The sequence below is a fragment of the Sapajus apella genome, unplaced genomic scaffold (genome assembly GCF_009761245.1).
Source record: "Sapajus apella isolate SASKATOON/1434 unplaced genomic scaffold, GSC_monkey_1.0 scaffold75, whole genome shotgun sequence".
Lineage (NCBI taxonomy): Eukaryota > Metazoa > Chordata > Mammalia > Primates > Cebidae > Sapajus > Sapajus apella.
In genome coordinates, this window is record NW_022437015.1 from 7,031,196 (window position 1) to 7,047,285 (window position 16,090).

The window sequence follows — 16,090 nt, forward strand, 5'->3', positions numbered from 1 at the left end:
AAGTGCATTTTATCCCAAATCAGGCTATTTAAATAAATGGAATAAATAGAGTATCCTACCATATTACAATTATGAACAGAAATACAGCTTATTAAAAAAAAAAAAAAAACTTTAAATTGGTTCAAAACATAGTGTGAAGATTAGTAGGAAAAATACCCTTACAATAAATACCATCACAACCCCAAATTTACAAAACTCTTCCCAGTGACTACTGAAAAAGTTATTTCTTTGCTGTAACAAAATCCCTTGCGAAAACAATCAATTTGAGATAGCCAATATTTTCTCAGGTTCCTAACCAGCAAAAAAATATAGTTAGCTGGTTAAACTCAAATGATAACGATATAACTACTTCAATGTAGGTTAGGGAAAAACAAACAAAAATGCGGAAGCTGGGGATTTTAATTTTTTTTTTTTTGGTCACATGCCTTAGGATAGGGCATAGTAGATCGTGGGGAAAAAGATCTGGTCAAAGTCAGCAATGTCTTAAAATTTATCATCTGCCATATTTGTATTTAGTAAGCACATTTTTATTTCCACCACCATCACACAAATCTAAATTATCATCCTGGCTCATCCTGGCTACTATCAGATTCCTACAATGTACCTGCAGTCACTCTTAGCTCATTCCACTCTATTGTCTCTTCTGTGCCCAGAATTAAAACATATTTTTCAAAAGCGAACCTCACATTTCATTCCTTTGCTTTAAACCCTTTAATGATTTCCTATTGGTCTTACAATAGAGCCTACAGAATCCTAAATAGTCTGGCCCCTGTCCACTTTTCCAGTTGTATCTGGGGAGACTCTGTTTCTGCTCCCTGTGGCTTTTTTTCAGCTCCTATCTACCTCAGGACCTTTGCACATTCCATTCCCTCTTCCTATAGGCACCTCCCAGCCTCCTCACATATTTAACGAATATTTATTGATTCCCTACCATGTAGAGGCAGCAAATAAAGAAGAAAACTTAATAGTAAAATACCAAATAGTGATAAACATTAATAAAAGTAAAGCAAGGTGACATAATAAGACAAAGACTAGGAGTCTACCCTGGATTGTTTGATCAGGGAAGGCCTAATCAAGGAGGTAACACTTGTTGAGATTTCAGCAATTTCTACTTATCTTTCAAAACTTAACCCAAACTACACTTCTTCAGGAAGTTTTCTCTGAGCCTTCCATATCAAATTTGGTCACCCTGTTAAAAGTTTGCATTCTATCCTGCATTTGTCTTTCTTAACACTTATCTGATTTAAAGTATTTCTCTTAATAGGCTATAATCTGGCATGACATGACTCTGTCTAATTTACCATTTATATCTAACACTTAACCCACTTTTGGCACACAGCCGATGCTCAAACAGCATTTCCAAAATAAAAGAACTTTACATCCCTCTGATACATAAACACCATGATATACTACAAAAACAACTGAGTTGAGTCATAAGAATTGGTTTCTAATCTGAACTTTATCACTTAGTACTGTGTAATCACAGGGCAATCATCCGGCATTATCTCCTTAAAATGCTTATGAATTGATAGTTGAAGCAGACAAAAAATAAGGTTTCAAACTTAAACTTAAATCTGAAGTCAACCAGTATTATGATAAACTAAAAAACATCAATACCACCCATGTGATTTCTGCTATTAATCCTTTCAACTTTTTACATCACAAATACTGAAGCCTCTTACAATAACAAATACATTTCTGAAAAAGGAAAAAAAACCTTTTCTTTCCTACTTCTTCTTACCCCTATTCCTTGCATAAAGTAATCACTAAAGGTAGACTATGTAGAATATCCTTGTCGAAATAAGTTAAGCTCTGTCCCTATAATGGTAACAATGACAAAATGTCAACCCCTGCTAAAAACACAATAACTTATATGTCCTCATTATATTCTATAACATAGTAGATGAATACCTACTAGACTTAGAAAATATCTTGGAAAGATTTCATACTTGCTTTTAGCAGGTATAGTATGTGTCATCCCTATTTTACAGATATATCAACAGAGGCCTCTCAGAAAATCATTTTTCCAAGGTCTACCATATCATAGAAAATAAACTGGAACTTAAATTTCCTGTGTCTTAAAATAATGAGTTTTTTGACCATTTTAATCGCTCTAAAAATAAAATACTTACAGATAATGTATGAAGAAGCTGTCCTGTGATAGAATTCCACACTTTCAAAAGAAAATTGTTCACTGCAGTAATAACTGTGGTATCATAGCGATCCCAGGCCACCATAGTCACCTTAAGTTTAGTGATCTTGTCTTCTCCAGATGGCAAATTATTGCTAAACAAAACAATTTGCAGTATTCATATCTTACAAATTTTTGACAAAGGTGCATGTTAAATAGCAAATTATGACAAGATTTCTCCAGAATTATACAATTGTTTAGATTTAAAAACCCTAAACTATATTGTTAAGTATTCATGAAAGAAAAATTACATGTATCTGCATAGGCAATACCTATTAGCTTATTTCGGGGAGGAAAAAAGGACCCTAAGATGACAAAAATTTTGTAAATAGTTCCTTGAGAACCAAAAATTATGAAGCTACTAAGAAATCTATAAATACCTTGTAAAGCAAAATTCAAAGTTATGTTGGTTAACAGAAAATATAAAAACATAATTGCCACTTTATTCCCTTAATTATAATTTTTTTAAAAAATGAATAAGGTCTTATAAAAAAACAGAAAATTTAGTAACATTTTTATGTAAGTGCATATGGCATTATCAATATGTAGCTATGATGAAAAAGTCATTTCTATATTTCAACTAATACAAGGGTAATTGATTTCAGGGCCACACCCTAAAGAAACTGTAGTGTCCCAAAGAGGTAATTATGTATCTTCTAATCAACAGTGAAGGTGATAAAACTGAATGCTGATTAAGTGGATAAATATTGCTGAGTAAGAATGTTAACAATATAACATATTATAAAAGTATTCTTAGAAAATTAGGGAAAAAGTTAAACATGTGCTGACATTTAATAGGGACAACTCTCAAGGTAGAAAGTAATATAGATATATTTTTTTATGACCTCTACGAAACTAAGGCAGAGAATGGCTCTTTGGGCATCAGTAGAGCACAGACATCTTTGAGTCACAACAGACCAGAATATCAGGACAGCAATGTTCCTATCATCCAGTCTGTCAATTAACAGCAAAAGATTATTTGCTTAGAGGCTTTACAGATGAAAACTTCCTGTCTACAATTAACTTAAAACTATTTATTAATGTAAAAAGATATTTTATATTCATTATTAAATATAACTCAATTAAAATACATCATGAGAACCACATAAACATCTAATATATATTCTTACCCAGTCATTTTAGTAGCCATGTCTAGCACTATACTCTTCCATTCTTGTTGCTGATACTGCCAAATTCTTGCCGTTCCATCTCGACTTCCACTAACAAATCTTAAACTAGAAAGAGTTAAAATAGGTTTACTAATTTTCTCAAAAATGTAAATTACTTTTTTTTGATAACGTAAGTAACACATTAGCCCTCACACACTACTGAGGGGTATGTAAAATGGTACAGTCACTTTGGAAAACAGTTTGGCAGTTCTTCAAAATGTTAAATGTAGAGTTATCATATGACCCAGAAAGTCTACTCCCAGGTATACATCCAAGAGTAATAAAAACATAAGTCCACATAAAAATGTGTACATGAGTATTCATGGCAGCATTATTCATAATAAGCCAAAAAGTGGAAACAACCCAAATGCCCATCAATAGATAAATAAAATGTAGCATATTCATATAATGAAATGCTATTCAGCAAAAAAAAAAAAAAAAAAAAAAAAAAAGAAAGAAAGAATGATAGACACGGTAATCTTGAATAGGCAAATCTATAAAGACAAAAAGTAGATTAATGGTTACCCAGAGCTGGGAGTGAAGGGATAGGAGAATTGGAGGTTGACATCGATAGGGTATGAGCTTTCTCTCAGGGGCAATAAAAATGTTCTAAAATTGACTGTGGTGATGGTTGCACAACTCTATGAATACACTAAAATCCAACGAATTTTATGTTATGTAAATCATTATTTCAATAAAGATGTCATTAGAAAATACATATTCACTCATACTTCTGTCATTGTTAACACTTCAGTTTCTATCTTCAGAATTTATAAAATACAGACATAAACACTTCAATATTTTCCAATACAAAAAGTAAAACTAGGAAAAACATGTTTTTCCCTAGCCTAACTGTATTTTGTAGATCTATTTCTATGTTTACAAGTACAAAACTGCTATCACTTTTACTAAGTGTTCAACTATATGAATGTATCAAAATTTATTTAATTAATCCCTTAATGATCAACTGTTGTTTCCAATCTTCATCATTATAAATAATGCTGTGATGAATATCTCTATATAATCTTTGTACAACCTTATACATATCTTTGCTGAGTCAGAGTAGGCATATTTTTAAAGCTTTTGATACATACTGCCAAATTGTTTCCCTGAAAAGTTTTTTTAACAATTTAAAATCTCATCACAAGTTGTAGAAGTGTCCATTTTCCCAAAACCCTTGGCAATATTGGGATTATCATTTTTCATTATCTTGTCATTCTGAAAGAAAAAAAAGTGACTGTTACTTTTATTTATATTTCTTTGATTATTAGTAAAATTGGACATCTCCTCATGTGTTTATTGGTCACACGATTAATTAAGACACAATAACGTATTTTTTCCTTAATGGAAAAAGACGGAGTTAAATTCTAGCATGAAAGAATAGTAGCTACACTAATGTTGAAGCATCTAACTCAGTATAATGCAGTCAAGTCAACCTTAAAATTTATTTGGTGGTTTTCTCATTCCTAATATAGACATTACTCTTTGTAGACCAAATTTGACTACTCTCAAATTTGACAAAAATGAACAACTCCATCATTGTAATTATTTGCTGTCAAAAAATTATTTAAAAAGAAAACATGATCATCCATATAAAGTCCTTATCAACATATAAGTTGAGGTAGCCAAACTCAAAAATCTAAAATCTCAAAGTTCTTTAGTGTCAGCATGATATCACAAGTCAAAAATTCCACATCTGGCCTCTTATGATGGGTCACCAACAGTCAAAACTTTGTTTCATACACAAAATTATTTAAAATATTGTATAAAATTGCTTTCAGGCTATGTGTATAAGGTGTACATGAAACATAAATGAATTGTGTTTAGAACTGGGTTCCATCTTCCAGGATCTCTCATTATGTATATGCAAATATTCCAAAATCTGAAAAAATATCCAATTCTGGTACCAAGCATTTTAGATGGGAAGTAACCTGTATTAGAACCAAATTTATGCCAGGTGATTACAAGTTTAAAATTTAAAGGTAAACTTTTAGGCTAGAGCCTTTTTTGGCCATTATCTTTTTGGGATTAGACATTTTAGAGAGTGCAAGGATATCTGCATATAATTTCTGACTTTGGGGATACAGGAATAATGAGTGATACAGATGTTCAGACAAAGCCAAGACAACTAAAAGCTGGAACAGTCAGGAAAGGTTTCAGGTAGGGCATGAACTGTAAAAGGAAGATAAGACCTAGTCAAGAAGTGGGTGGGGGAAGGAAGGAGGGAGAGAAGAGAGGAAAGGAGAGAGGTAGAAAGTAGGAGAGAGAAAGAGGTTAGGGGAAGGTAGGGAGTGCCGTTTCTTGGTAGAAATGATGTGATGAAAAGTATAAGCAAAGGAATGGATAAGATGTGACTAGAAACAGGGTACATCAACTATGCTGGATTTAAGGATTCATATGGAGAATAACAGAAAAGAATGTAGCTCTAAATCATGTGGTAGAGAGTTCTGAATGCCAGGCTATGACATTTGAATTTTATTCTGTAAATAGAGAAGAGTAAACACTAGAGATTTCTATAAAGAACAATGTTGGCTGGGCATGGTGGCTTACGCCTGTAATCCCAGCACTTTGGGAGGCTGAGGCAGGCAGATCATGAGGTCAGGAGATCTAGATCATCCTGGCTAACACGGTGAAACCCTGTCTCTACTAAAAATATAAAAAATTAGCCCAGTGTGATGGCACGTGCCTGTAATCCCAGCTACTCGGGAGGCTGAGGGGGTAGAATCACTTGAACCCGAAAGGCGGAGGTTGCAGTGAGCCGAGATTGCCCCACTGCACTCCAGCATGGGCGACAGAGCAAGATTCCATCTCAAAAAAAAAAAAAAAAAAAAAAGTTAATCTGGCAGAGATGGATAGGTCAAATAATGGAACACTTGACTAACGTGGGTGCTAACAGAAATAGAGCAAAATAAAGAAAAAAGGAAGCACCCAGAAAGGAAGAACTGATAGGCTATGATTACTACTTGGATGAGATTGTGGAAGTGATAACTAAGGATGTCATCAAAGACAAGTAAAAGCTTTGAACCTAAATCACTGGAAAGAATTAAGGTACCTATTATAGAGGTAGCTGCATCTGAGAAAAATGGTAGTAAAATATATCAAACATCTGTTTACACAAATATGTATTACATAATTACCTGTCTCCATTGTTACAGAACTGAACAGCAACAACTTTATCCTAAGACATAAAACAACAGATTTTCGGTTAAAATGGACTCATTTGTAAAATGAACTAACTGCTCTTTCTCTCAAATTCATAGGCAAAAACATCACTGAAGTAGTTTTTTGTTTAATAAATTAGAGGTTAGAAAATCTTTAATTTTCTAAAAAAAAAAAAAAATTAATGAGGCCCAAAACGATGTACTAACTAATGAGGACTACTTACTGGCAATAATAGGAAACAAACCACACATAAGGAAATCTTATAAACCATATCTCAAGAGACAAATATTTCTAAATAGATATTCGTTTATTATGTCCTCCGTAATAAGACAGCACTTTAATGTAAGAGAACACCTTAAAAGTTAATTTAATAGTAGTTGCATTAAATTTTCCACTTGATTTTATTAATTTTTGAAAATAAATCAATCACTTCCTGTTTCCCACATCATTTATTTAAATATTTTACAATGGAATCATCTGACAACTTATAGGTACCATAGTTTAGACACTGCTATTCAAATATTCTTTAGAATAATTAACCCATACTTTTACAAATATAGTATGTGTAGTAGTGATGACAAGAGTAAAGAATAAGCCAAAATTTGAGGTTTGTATATATTAAACTATCGTACACATCAGAAAAGAAGAAATAAAATCAACTTTCCAAGGGTGTTCAAAAATAAAGCAATCGTTTCTGATTTTCTCTTACCGTATGTGACTCTAATTCAGCAATTTTCTCAGGGACCTCAGAACCCAAATAATATATTCTAATCACATGATCAGTACTACCAGTTGTAATGAACATACCACCTGGAAGATTAAAAAAAAAGCAAAAAACAAAAAACAAAAAACATAGTACCAAGCAATCTTAAAAATCCTCTCATTACTTCCTTAGCTGTATGTTACCTTTCATTAGTAAAAAGGGTTCAAGAAACACAAGGTTGTCTTCTAATTATTGGAGACATGCTAATGCTAATGATTCAGAGAAAATGTAAAACTGTATCATTCATCCAACAAAATCTATAAACTATACACTGAATACAGGCCTACAATCTTAAATATTAAAGAACACATCCTTGAGGAATTCACAAAGATTTTACTTAGAAACGTAATCTTCCAAAGTTATTTATAAGATGACTTCTCTACAATTCTCTTTACTGTGGCTTTAAGCAAAGGAATGGATGAGATGTGAACAGGAACAGGGTACATCAAAGATGTGAACAGGAACAGTGTAAAAACTCAACTGCTTTTGGGATGATGAAAAAGTTCTAGAGATGGATGGTATGACAGACACAGGACAATGTGAATACACTTACAGTATACATTTAAAAATGGCTAAAGTGATAAAATTTTAAGTTCCGTATATTTTACCACAATCAAAAAAAGAAATAAAAAAGGTTAACTAATGCAGGGTTCTTAGCAGTAGAAAAAGCACTGCAGAAGTATTTTCAATATGGAGCAATAGTACATTTTTTTTTTTTAATAAACTTAGCAGAATTTTTGTGTTTACTAAGGGGGAGAACTAAACTTTTTGGCTGGTGAGTATTTAGAATAGGTGGTCTGATTTTTAGCAAGCAAAAATCACCATTATATAAAAATGTGTTAAATTATGAATAAGAAAAGAAAAAAAAAAATCAACCTTACACAATGCTTAAGAGTCCAAAAAAGTTTATCTATCATAACACATGGTTCACACTTCTGGTATCCTTCAATTAACACTCAAATGTGTATCTATTTTCTTCATAAATCACATAATCTATTTTTACAACTGTATCATTTTAATATTCGAGATGCTCAAAACATTCTAGTTTTACACATACCAGAACTGAAAGATGAACAAGATATCTGGACTCCAGGTCTGGATCTCTCAGTAAATTTCACCGGGCGATCTCTAAAGAGAAAAATAAGATGTTTTTATTTTTCATCATGTTTATCTAATGGGCCAGAATATTAGCACACTATTGGAAACTGATCGATTTAGCATCAATATTATAGAAAAAACAAATGGAATGTAGTCAGTAAGTACTATTCCCATCAATCACGCTAAAAATGCATTTAACCTTGCAAATGTATTTTATGATATCAGTATTATTACTATAGTCTTATAAGTCATATTATTTACTACCATTATGAGAAATCTTCTTAACAAAGAAATAAAACAAATAAAAATCTACCAACATTTTCTATATAAATTATCTCTTCAACATTAATATCATAAAGGCTTTATCCTAAAATCACTTAACAATCTATTGAAGCAGGTATGGGTATGTATACACAAATATACATATACATACTAATATATATACATATTTAAATACATGAACTACTAAGAATCAAGGGAATAGACAAAAATTGACATGTTTAATTTTTCACAAAATTTCTCAACTTACCTAAATTTCATTGTTTTTACATGCCATTGCCAGAAACAGATTGTTCCATCAGCACCAGTAGAAGTGAGGTATCTGTTTGTGCCTTTAGTTGATGGACAAAACTTAAAAAAAAAAAAATTCTGATTCAAACAAAAAGTTTTCATGTTCAGCCTAATGTCAAATGCAGGCTCTTTTAAAATTATGATCATTTAACAAATATAATTTTAATAAATTCACTTAAAATTTTTTGTTTCAAGGGACTACTTAACTTTCCTTGATTCATAAATACCTTATAAAAATTTTAAATGTCAAAAAAAAAACTATAGAAAAAGTAACTGGATTTAGGATAAAATGTTTTCGTTATAAAAAATAATTATTTTTAAATTTAACATTACGCTTTAAAATTTTTTTAAGCGCTTTCAGTGGAGAACAAACTCACAAGCGCATTACTAGTTAAAACATTATAAAAGTGCTGTGCTATACATACACTTATAGAAACAAATGTGTTTTTTTTTTTTTTTTGCTTTGAGACAGTTTCACTGTTGTCACCCAGGCTGGAGTACAATGGGACGTTCTGGGCTCACCAAAAGCTCCACATCTCGGATTCAAGCGATTCTCCTGCCTCAGCCTCCCTAGAAACTGGGATTACAGGCGCCTGCCACCATGCCCAGATAATTTTTTGTATTGTTAGTAGAGACGGGGTTTCACCATGTTGGCCTGGCTGGTCTTGAACTCCCAACCTCAGGTAATCGGCCCACCTCACCCTCCCAAAGTGCTGGGATTACAGGTTTGAGCCACTGTGCCTGGCCACAACTGTGGAATTTTTATAGTTCAGATGCACAGGGGATTAAAAGTAAATCTAAAAACAACACTTGGGAGGTTAATATCGAAGTATTTGGGTTTTATTATTTATTTCACTTTAAAATCCAGTTTCATTCAATGAAATATATAATTTTGTCCTTTTTAAATATAAGCCATTTGTTTTCATAAATAATGTAAAATAGGTGAAATCTTTATTCATACCATATCATTGTGGAAAAATGTAGATCAAGTTAAAAAAATATTTAAGTTGTCAATACAGAGGACTACAGCTATGTCAGACGAATCATGGCCTTTATCATGTGGGCTTCTCAGGCTTACTTTCAGTATTTTACATATCCTCAGAAAAGAATCACAGAAAAGGGAAAAGAGTAACTGACACAGGAAAAACCTGAAAATTAGACAAGAGTTTCCTGCATGTCAGAGAGTTTTTAAAATCCCAAATGAAGATAATGAAACATTTCCATTGAGATGATGATTAAGGATTAAGATGTACAGGATTTAAATACATTTTGAATGCAAATCAAAAGAAAATGATCATTATAGATATTAGAAGTAATTTACTTAGCTTCCTTGTTTGAAGGCACAGAACTTCTAAAGACAATAGAGTTGAATTTAAACAAAAATTACTCATTAATATTATCCATTAATAACTGATGTGCAGTAAAGAAATCAGGACTCATGTCTATATAGTCCTCTGTTGGTATCATTGAGACATTGTTTCCAGGACCTCCCATGGATACTAAAATCGGCAGATGCTCAAGTCCCTGATATAAAATGGTATGGTATTTGCAGATAACCTATGTACATCCTCCTGTATACTTTAAATCATCTACTTTAAATCATCTCTAGATTACTGATAATACCTAATACAATGTAAATGCTGGGGTAATTAGTTGTTATATATTATTTAAGGCATAATGACAAGAAAGAAAAAATGTGTCCCTGTTCAGTACCAATGTTATTTTTCCTTCAAATGACCTTTGCTCCTCAGCTGGTTGAAGCCACAGATGCAGAATCTACGGATACAAGGGGTCAACTATATTTTCATTTCTGAGATTGATAAATCTGCATTAAAAAGCTTAATCTGGCCGGGCTCAGTGGCTCACGCCTGTAACCCCAGCACTTTGGGAGGCTGAGGCAGGCGGATCTAAGGTCAGGAATTCGAGACGAGCCTGGTCGATACGGCAAAACCCCGTCTCTATTAAAAATAAAGAAAAATTAGCTGGGCATGGGGTACATGTCTGTAATCCCAGCTAGTCAAGAGGCCAAGACATGAGAATCACTTGAAGCGAGGAGGCAGAGGTTACAGTGAGCTGAGATCATACCACTGCACTCCAGCCTGGGCTACACAGCAAGACTCTGTCTCAACAAAAACAACAACAAAAAAAATACTTAATCTAAATTCTATATCAGTAGTCCACAAATTATGTCCCACACATCAAATTCAGCTTGTTGCCTGTTTCTGTAAATATAGTTTTATTGGAACACAGTCACCTTACACTGCCTATGGCTACTTTTGCACTACGAGAACAGAGCTGAGCAGTTGTGACAGACTTTGTATGTCATACAAAGCCCAAATATTTACTATCTGGCCTGTATTTTTGCTGATCTCAGATCTACAGGAATGAGACAATTAAATGTGAAATAGTATAATTGCATAAAGTGAAAAAACACTGAAACCTTTATTTCCAATGCATTTAAATCACTTCATCAATCACAAAAAGGGATATGGCCCATTAATGTGGCTTAATTGAATTGTTTTAAAATGAGAAATCATGTTACGTATTGTTTAATAAAACATTTATTTTTGTATTCCTAACAAATTAATGCATAGCTATTGGCAAAACTTTAGGAAATATGAAAAAACAGAAAAAAAAGTAACATATAACTCTACCATTCAGTGGTAACCACTGTTAGCATCATACCATTTCAACTAAATTTTGTTAAAAAAGATACAAAACATGGGAGGGTAATATATCACTGATGTTACAGTCAACACACAAATAATAAAAAACATATAAAGAATATCAAATAGTGCATATTACTATAGACAAAAATGAAACAGAAGGGAAGATACAGGCCGGGCACGGTGGCTCACGCCTGTAATCCCTGCACTTTGGGAGGCCGAGGCGGGTGGATCGCTTGAGGTCAGGAGTTTGAGACCAGCCTGGCCAACATGGTGAAATCCCATCTCTATTTAAAAAAAAATTAAAAATGAAGGGAAGATAGAGAGTTGCTGTGCACACAGTGGCGGGGGTAGGGGGTGCGGTGGTTTACAATTTTAAGCAGAGTGATAAGGTGGTCAGAGAAGGTCTCCCTGAGAAGGTGACATGTGCACAAAGCACATAGGAAGTGAGAAAACAAACTGTGAATATCCAAGGAAGACCACTCCAGAGACTGGAAACTAAGAGCAAAGGCAGGCGTGTACCTAGAATGTTTAAGAAAAGCAAAGAGGCCAGCAGCTAAAGCACAGTGAGAAAGGCAAATACGCAGTAGTCGAGATTGAAGAGCGCCAAGGAGGCTGAGAATATAGGGCATTATGGGTCATTGTGAAGACTTCAGCTTTAACTCTGAGATTGGAAGCTATCGACGGTCCTGAGCACCAGCGACATAATTTAACTTCAATTTTAAAATAACTCTGGCTGTTAAACTGGGAGGCTAAACTGGGGCAGGGGAGAGGGAATGGTAGATGCGGCAGATCAGTTAGAAGTCTATTTCAATAATCTAGGCCACAGATGATAGTGACTTAAAACAGGATAGCAATAATAGAGATCATGAGAATTTGCCAGATTCTAGATGTAGTTTGATGGTAGAACCAACATGATTTGCTAACGAGTTAGATATAAAGTATAAGAGAAAGATAAAAGGGTTGACTACTCAGTTGAAAGCATGGTATTACCATTTGTTTGCATAAAAAGGCTTGGGGACATCTAAGGAAGAAAAATTAGTTCAACTTTGAATATAATGAATTTGAAATACCTAGTAGGCATCCATGTGATGATGCCAAGAAGATAGCTGAATAAATACGTATGGAGCTAAAAGATAGTTCCTAGATGGAGATGAAAGATTTAGAGTCATCAGTCTACAGATGAAATTCAAAACCACGAGATGACTAAGAGAAAGAGTATGTTACAGAGGAGGTCTACAGATGTCTAAGGCACTACAACATGATGTAAAAGAAATGAGAAAATAAACTAGCAAACAAAACTATGAAAAAAAAACAGTACCATACACATTTTTCATTATTTAGTAATCCCTCCTTATCCGCAGCGGACACATGTCAAGATCTCCAGTGGATGCCTGAAATCTTGGATAGTACCATGCCCTAAATTTTTTTCTACACTTATATATGTATAATAAAGCTTAATTTATAAATTAGGCACAGTAAGAAATTAACAAATAATACCTAATAATAAAACAGAACAATTATAATTATATACTATAATAAAAGTCATGTGAATGTGGTCTCTTTCACGAAATACGTCATTGCACTGCACTCACTTATTTCCAAACCATGGCTGACCGTGGGTAATTGAAACCTTGGAAAGCCAAATTGCAGATAAGGGGGACTACTATAATCAAATGATCATTTTATTTTTAATGGCATATGACAGTATGTCTGAATTCCAGAAATAATCAGTCAGATATTATAGTGAGACCACAAGTAACTGACAATCTCCCAAATCAAAATCCATGAAATAATTTGAAATAATCAAAATTTTGACATAATTTTTTTCAAATTCAATACACATTAAACCCAATTCTTGCTAGCTCCCCATAAAAAAGATGATGTACTATTTAAATAACACAAAAAATGGCATAGTTTTTATTTTTTAAGAATAAACAAAAGGTATTGGGAGTAATTATCTCCTCCAAAAGTGGTCTCTTTTTCCAAAGTGTAAAAATTTTAAGATTCCTCTGTTTGGCTCTCAACACAAAGAAGACGACGAAAGTTCAGCTTCATTAGTTTTATTAAATAAAAAATATTTGAAGGTATCCATAACTTTCACTACCTACATCTGGTAAAACCACTATGCAGACAAGGATTAAAAGAAGCCAATGTATTCTATGTTAAAAATCAAATTGAGGCTGAGCACAGTGGCTCATGCACCTGTAATCCCAGCAGTTTGGGAAGCCAAAGCCAGAGGATTGCGCCTGAGTCCAGGAGTTTGAGACCAGCCTGGGCAACATGAAGAAACTCTGTCTCTACAAAAATTACAAAATTTAGTTGCCTGTGGTGGCACATGCCTGTAGTCCCAGCTACTCAGGAGGCAGAGGTGGGAAGATCGTTTGAACCTGGGAGGTAGAGGTTGCAGTAAGCTGAGATCATGCCACTGCACTCCAGCACGGGTAACAACAAAACAAAACAAAACAAAAACAACATCAAATTGAAACTAAGAATAAAAATTTCTCTCAATTAACCTTAACACAGACACATACTAAATCTGACTGGCAAACATCTTGCATTAAATATTAATACAAGGTATGCCAATATTCAAGTTAGAATCTGTTTATATTCAACAGGAAATAGTGTGCTCGTAAGGCATTTACAGGTTTTCTCTCTACTTAACAAACACAAATAAGATGTCTCACTCTATTTATAGAATCATCTTATTTATTTTTTTAAAAAAGAAAATTATATGAAAAAGGAACTTAATACCTTTCTGCAGGGCAGGAGCAAAGTCCAGAAGAAAGCATTTTTCTCTTGTTATTCTTTGAGCTATTATCTATATAATATAATATGAAATGAGAGAATCCTCACCTTTATTACATATGTTTGAGCTAAATTTTATCACTTTTCTTACCTGTATGGAAGTAATAGAGGCTGAATGTCCCTGAAGGACTGCAACCGGTGCACAAGTTCGAAGACACCATACTCTTACCACCTTATCACAGCTGCCTGCGGCAATAAGAGTGTTTTCATAGTTAACAGCCATATCAGAAATTTCAGCAGAGTGTCCACGAAGCGTAGCAAGAAGGCGTCCATCATCTGTAGCCCAAATTTTTACTAAACAGTCATCTGAACCCTATAGTAACAAAAGAACAACAGATTTATAATGAAGCAGAAATTCACCGCAATCCCCCCACCACCACAAAAATAGCCAAAAAAAAGATTTTCTTAAATTACTTCTAAGACTTTACTGTGTCTCCTCTCTATATATGATAGGGATCCAGTAGCAAGTATAAATGATATCCAAATGTAAGCATTAACAAAGCATTGTCCAAAGTGACAATAGCATTTATGAAGAACATTTCAAAATTACCACCAATCCTGACAATTCATCAAAATATTTTAAACTCGCCGGGCGCGGTGGCTCATGCCTGTAATCCCAGCACTTTGGGAGGCCGAGGTGGGTGGATCACGAGGTCAAGAGATCGAGACCATCCTGGTCAACATGGTGAAACCCCGTCTCTACTAAAACTACAAAAAATTAGCTGGGCATGGTGGTGTGTGCCTGTAGTCCCAGCTACAGAGGAGGCTGAGGCAGGAGAATTGCCTGAACCCAGAAGGCGGAGGTTGTGGTGAGCCGAGATCACGCCATTGCACTCCAGCCTGGGTAACAAGAGCGAAACTCCGTCTCAAAAAAAAAAAAAAAAAAATTTTAAACTCACATTTTAATGATTTGGCATTAAGTATATCTAACATTATTTTTTTTTTCTTTAGGGCTGACAGCCTTTTTTCTAAATTCTTTAAATATTTTTTCCACAAATTATTCAGAATTTAACCTAAAGTCTACAAGCATTTCTCAGTAAGCATGAGGCTAGCCATTAATGATAATTTCTGGTAAAAATATGATATTAAACTTCCTTTTGAGGATTTCAGAAGAATGAACAGTAAAAAGCAATTCTACTCTAATATGGTAGCTATTTAATAATTATCTGTTTATTAAAAGATACCATTCATCATCCTCATCATGATCACTAACATCCAAATACTTATTTGATGCATTTAGTCATTAAGTCATCAATGGAAGAGTCCATACTAAACTCTAAGGTGTAATAACTTCCCAAAGTACAAACTACTTCATTCGTTGTAGCATACAAATATAAAAATAAAATTAAGCTATTACCCACACTTCCATGTCAATACTAAAGTAATGAGACTAAGCTTTTTCTTGCAAATACTGGTGTACTACAATTTTGTACTCAAAAGCATACAGTATAATCTGCTTAATAAAAATTCAGTTTTAAAAAAAATGACCAGTACTAAAACCAAAAAAAGATATAAAAAATAGCTATAATTTTCATTATGGTGTAGTTCTACTATGCAATCAAAAAAATGTGATGAAATCATTATTTAGGCAAAACTGGCAGCAATTACACTAAGTGACACATGGAAGTGCATTTTTTTTTTTTTTTTTTTTTTTTTTTTTTTT

At 33.5% G+C, this 16,090-nt stretch overlaps 1 protein-coding gene across 4 annotated transcripts in view; it reads right to left on the minus strand.

Moving 5' to 3' along the window:
* The window catches only part of BRWD3 (bromodomain and WD repeat domain containing 3), a 127,855-nt gene that overhangs the window by 54,327 nt on the left and 57,438 nt on the right, over positions 1-16,090 (minus strand). For all 4 annotated transcript variants that reach the window (XM_032251379.1, XM_032251378.1, XM_032251382.1 and 1 more), the window contains 7 exons: positions 14,519-14,740; positions 8,913-9,013; positions 8,343-8,413; positions 7,232-7,332; positions 6,498-6,538; positions 3,322-3,426; positions 2,133-2,286 (listed from right to left, as the gene is read on the minus strand). In XM_032251379.1, the coding sequence (XP_032107270.1) occupies positions 2,133-2,286; positions 3,322-3,426; positions 6,498-6,538; positions 7,232-7,332; positions 8,343-8,413; positions 8,913-9,013; positions 14,519-14,740 (795 nt within the window). The remainder of the gene's footprint in view (positions 1-2,132; positions 2,287-3,321; positions 3,427-6,497; positions 6,539-7,231; positions 7,333-8,342; positions 8,414-8,912; positions 9,014-14,518; positions 14,741-16,090) is intronic.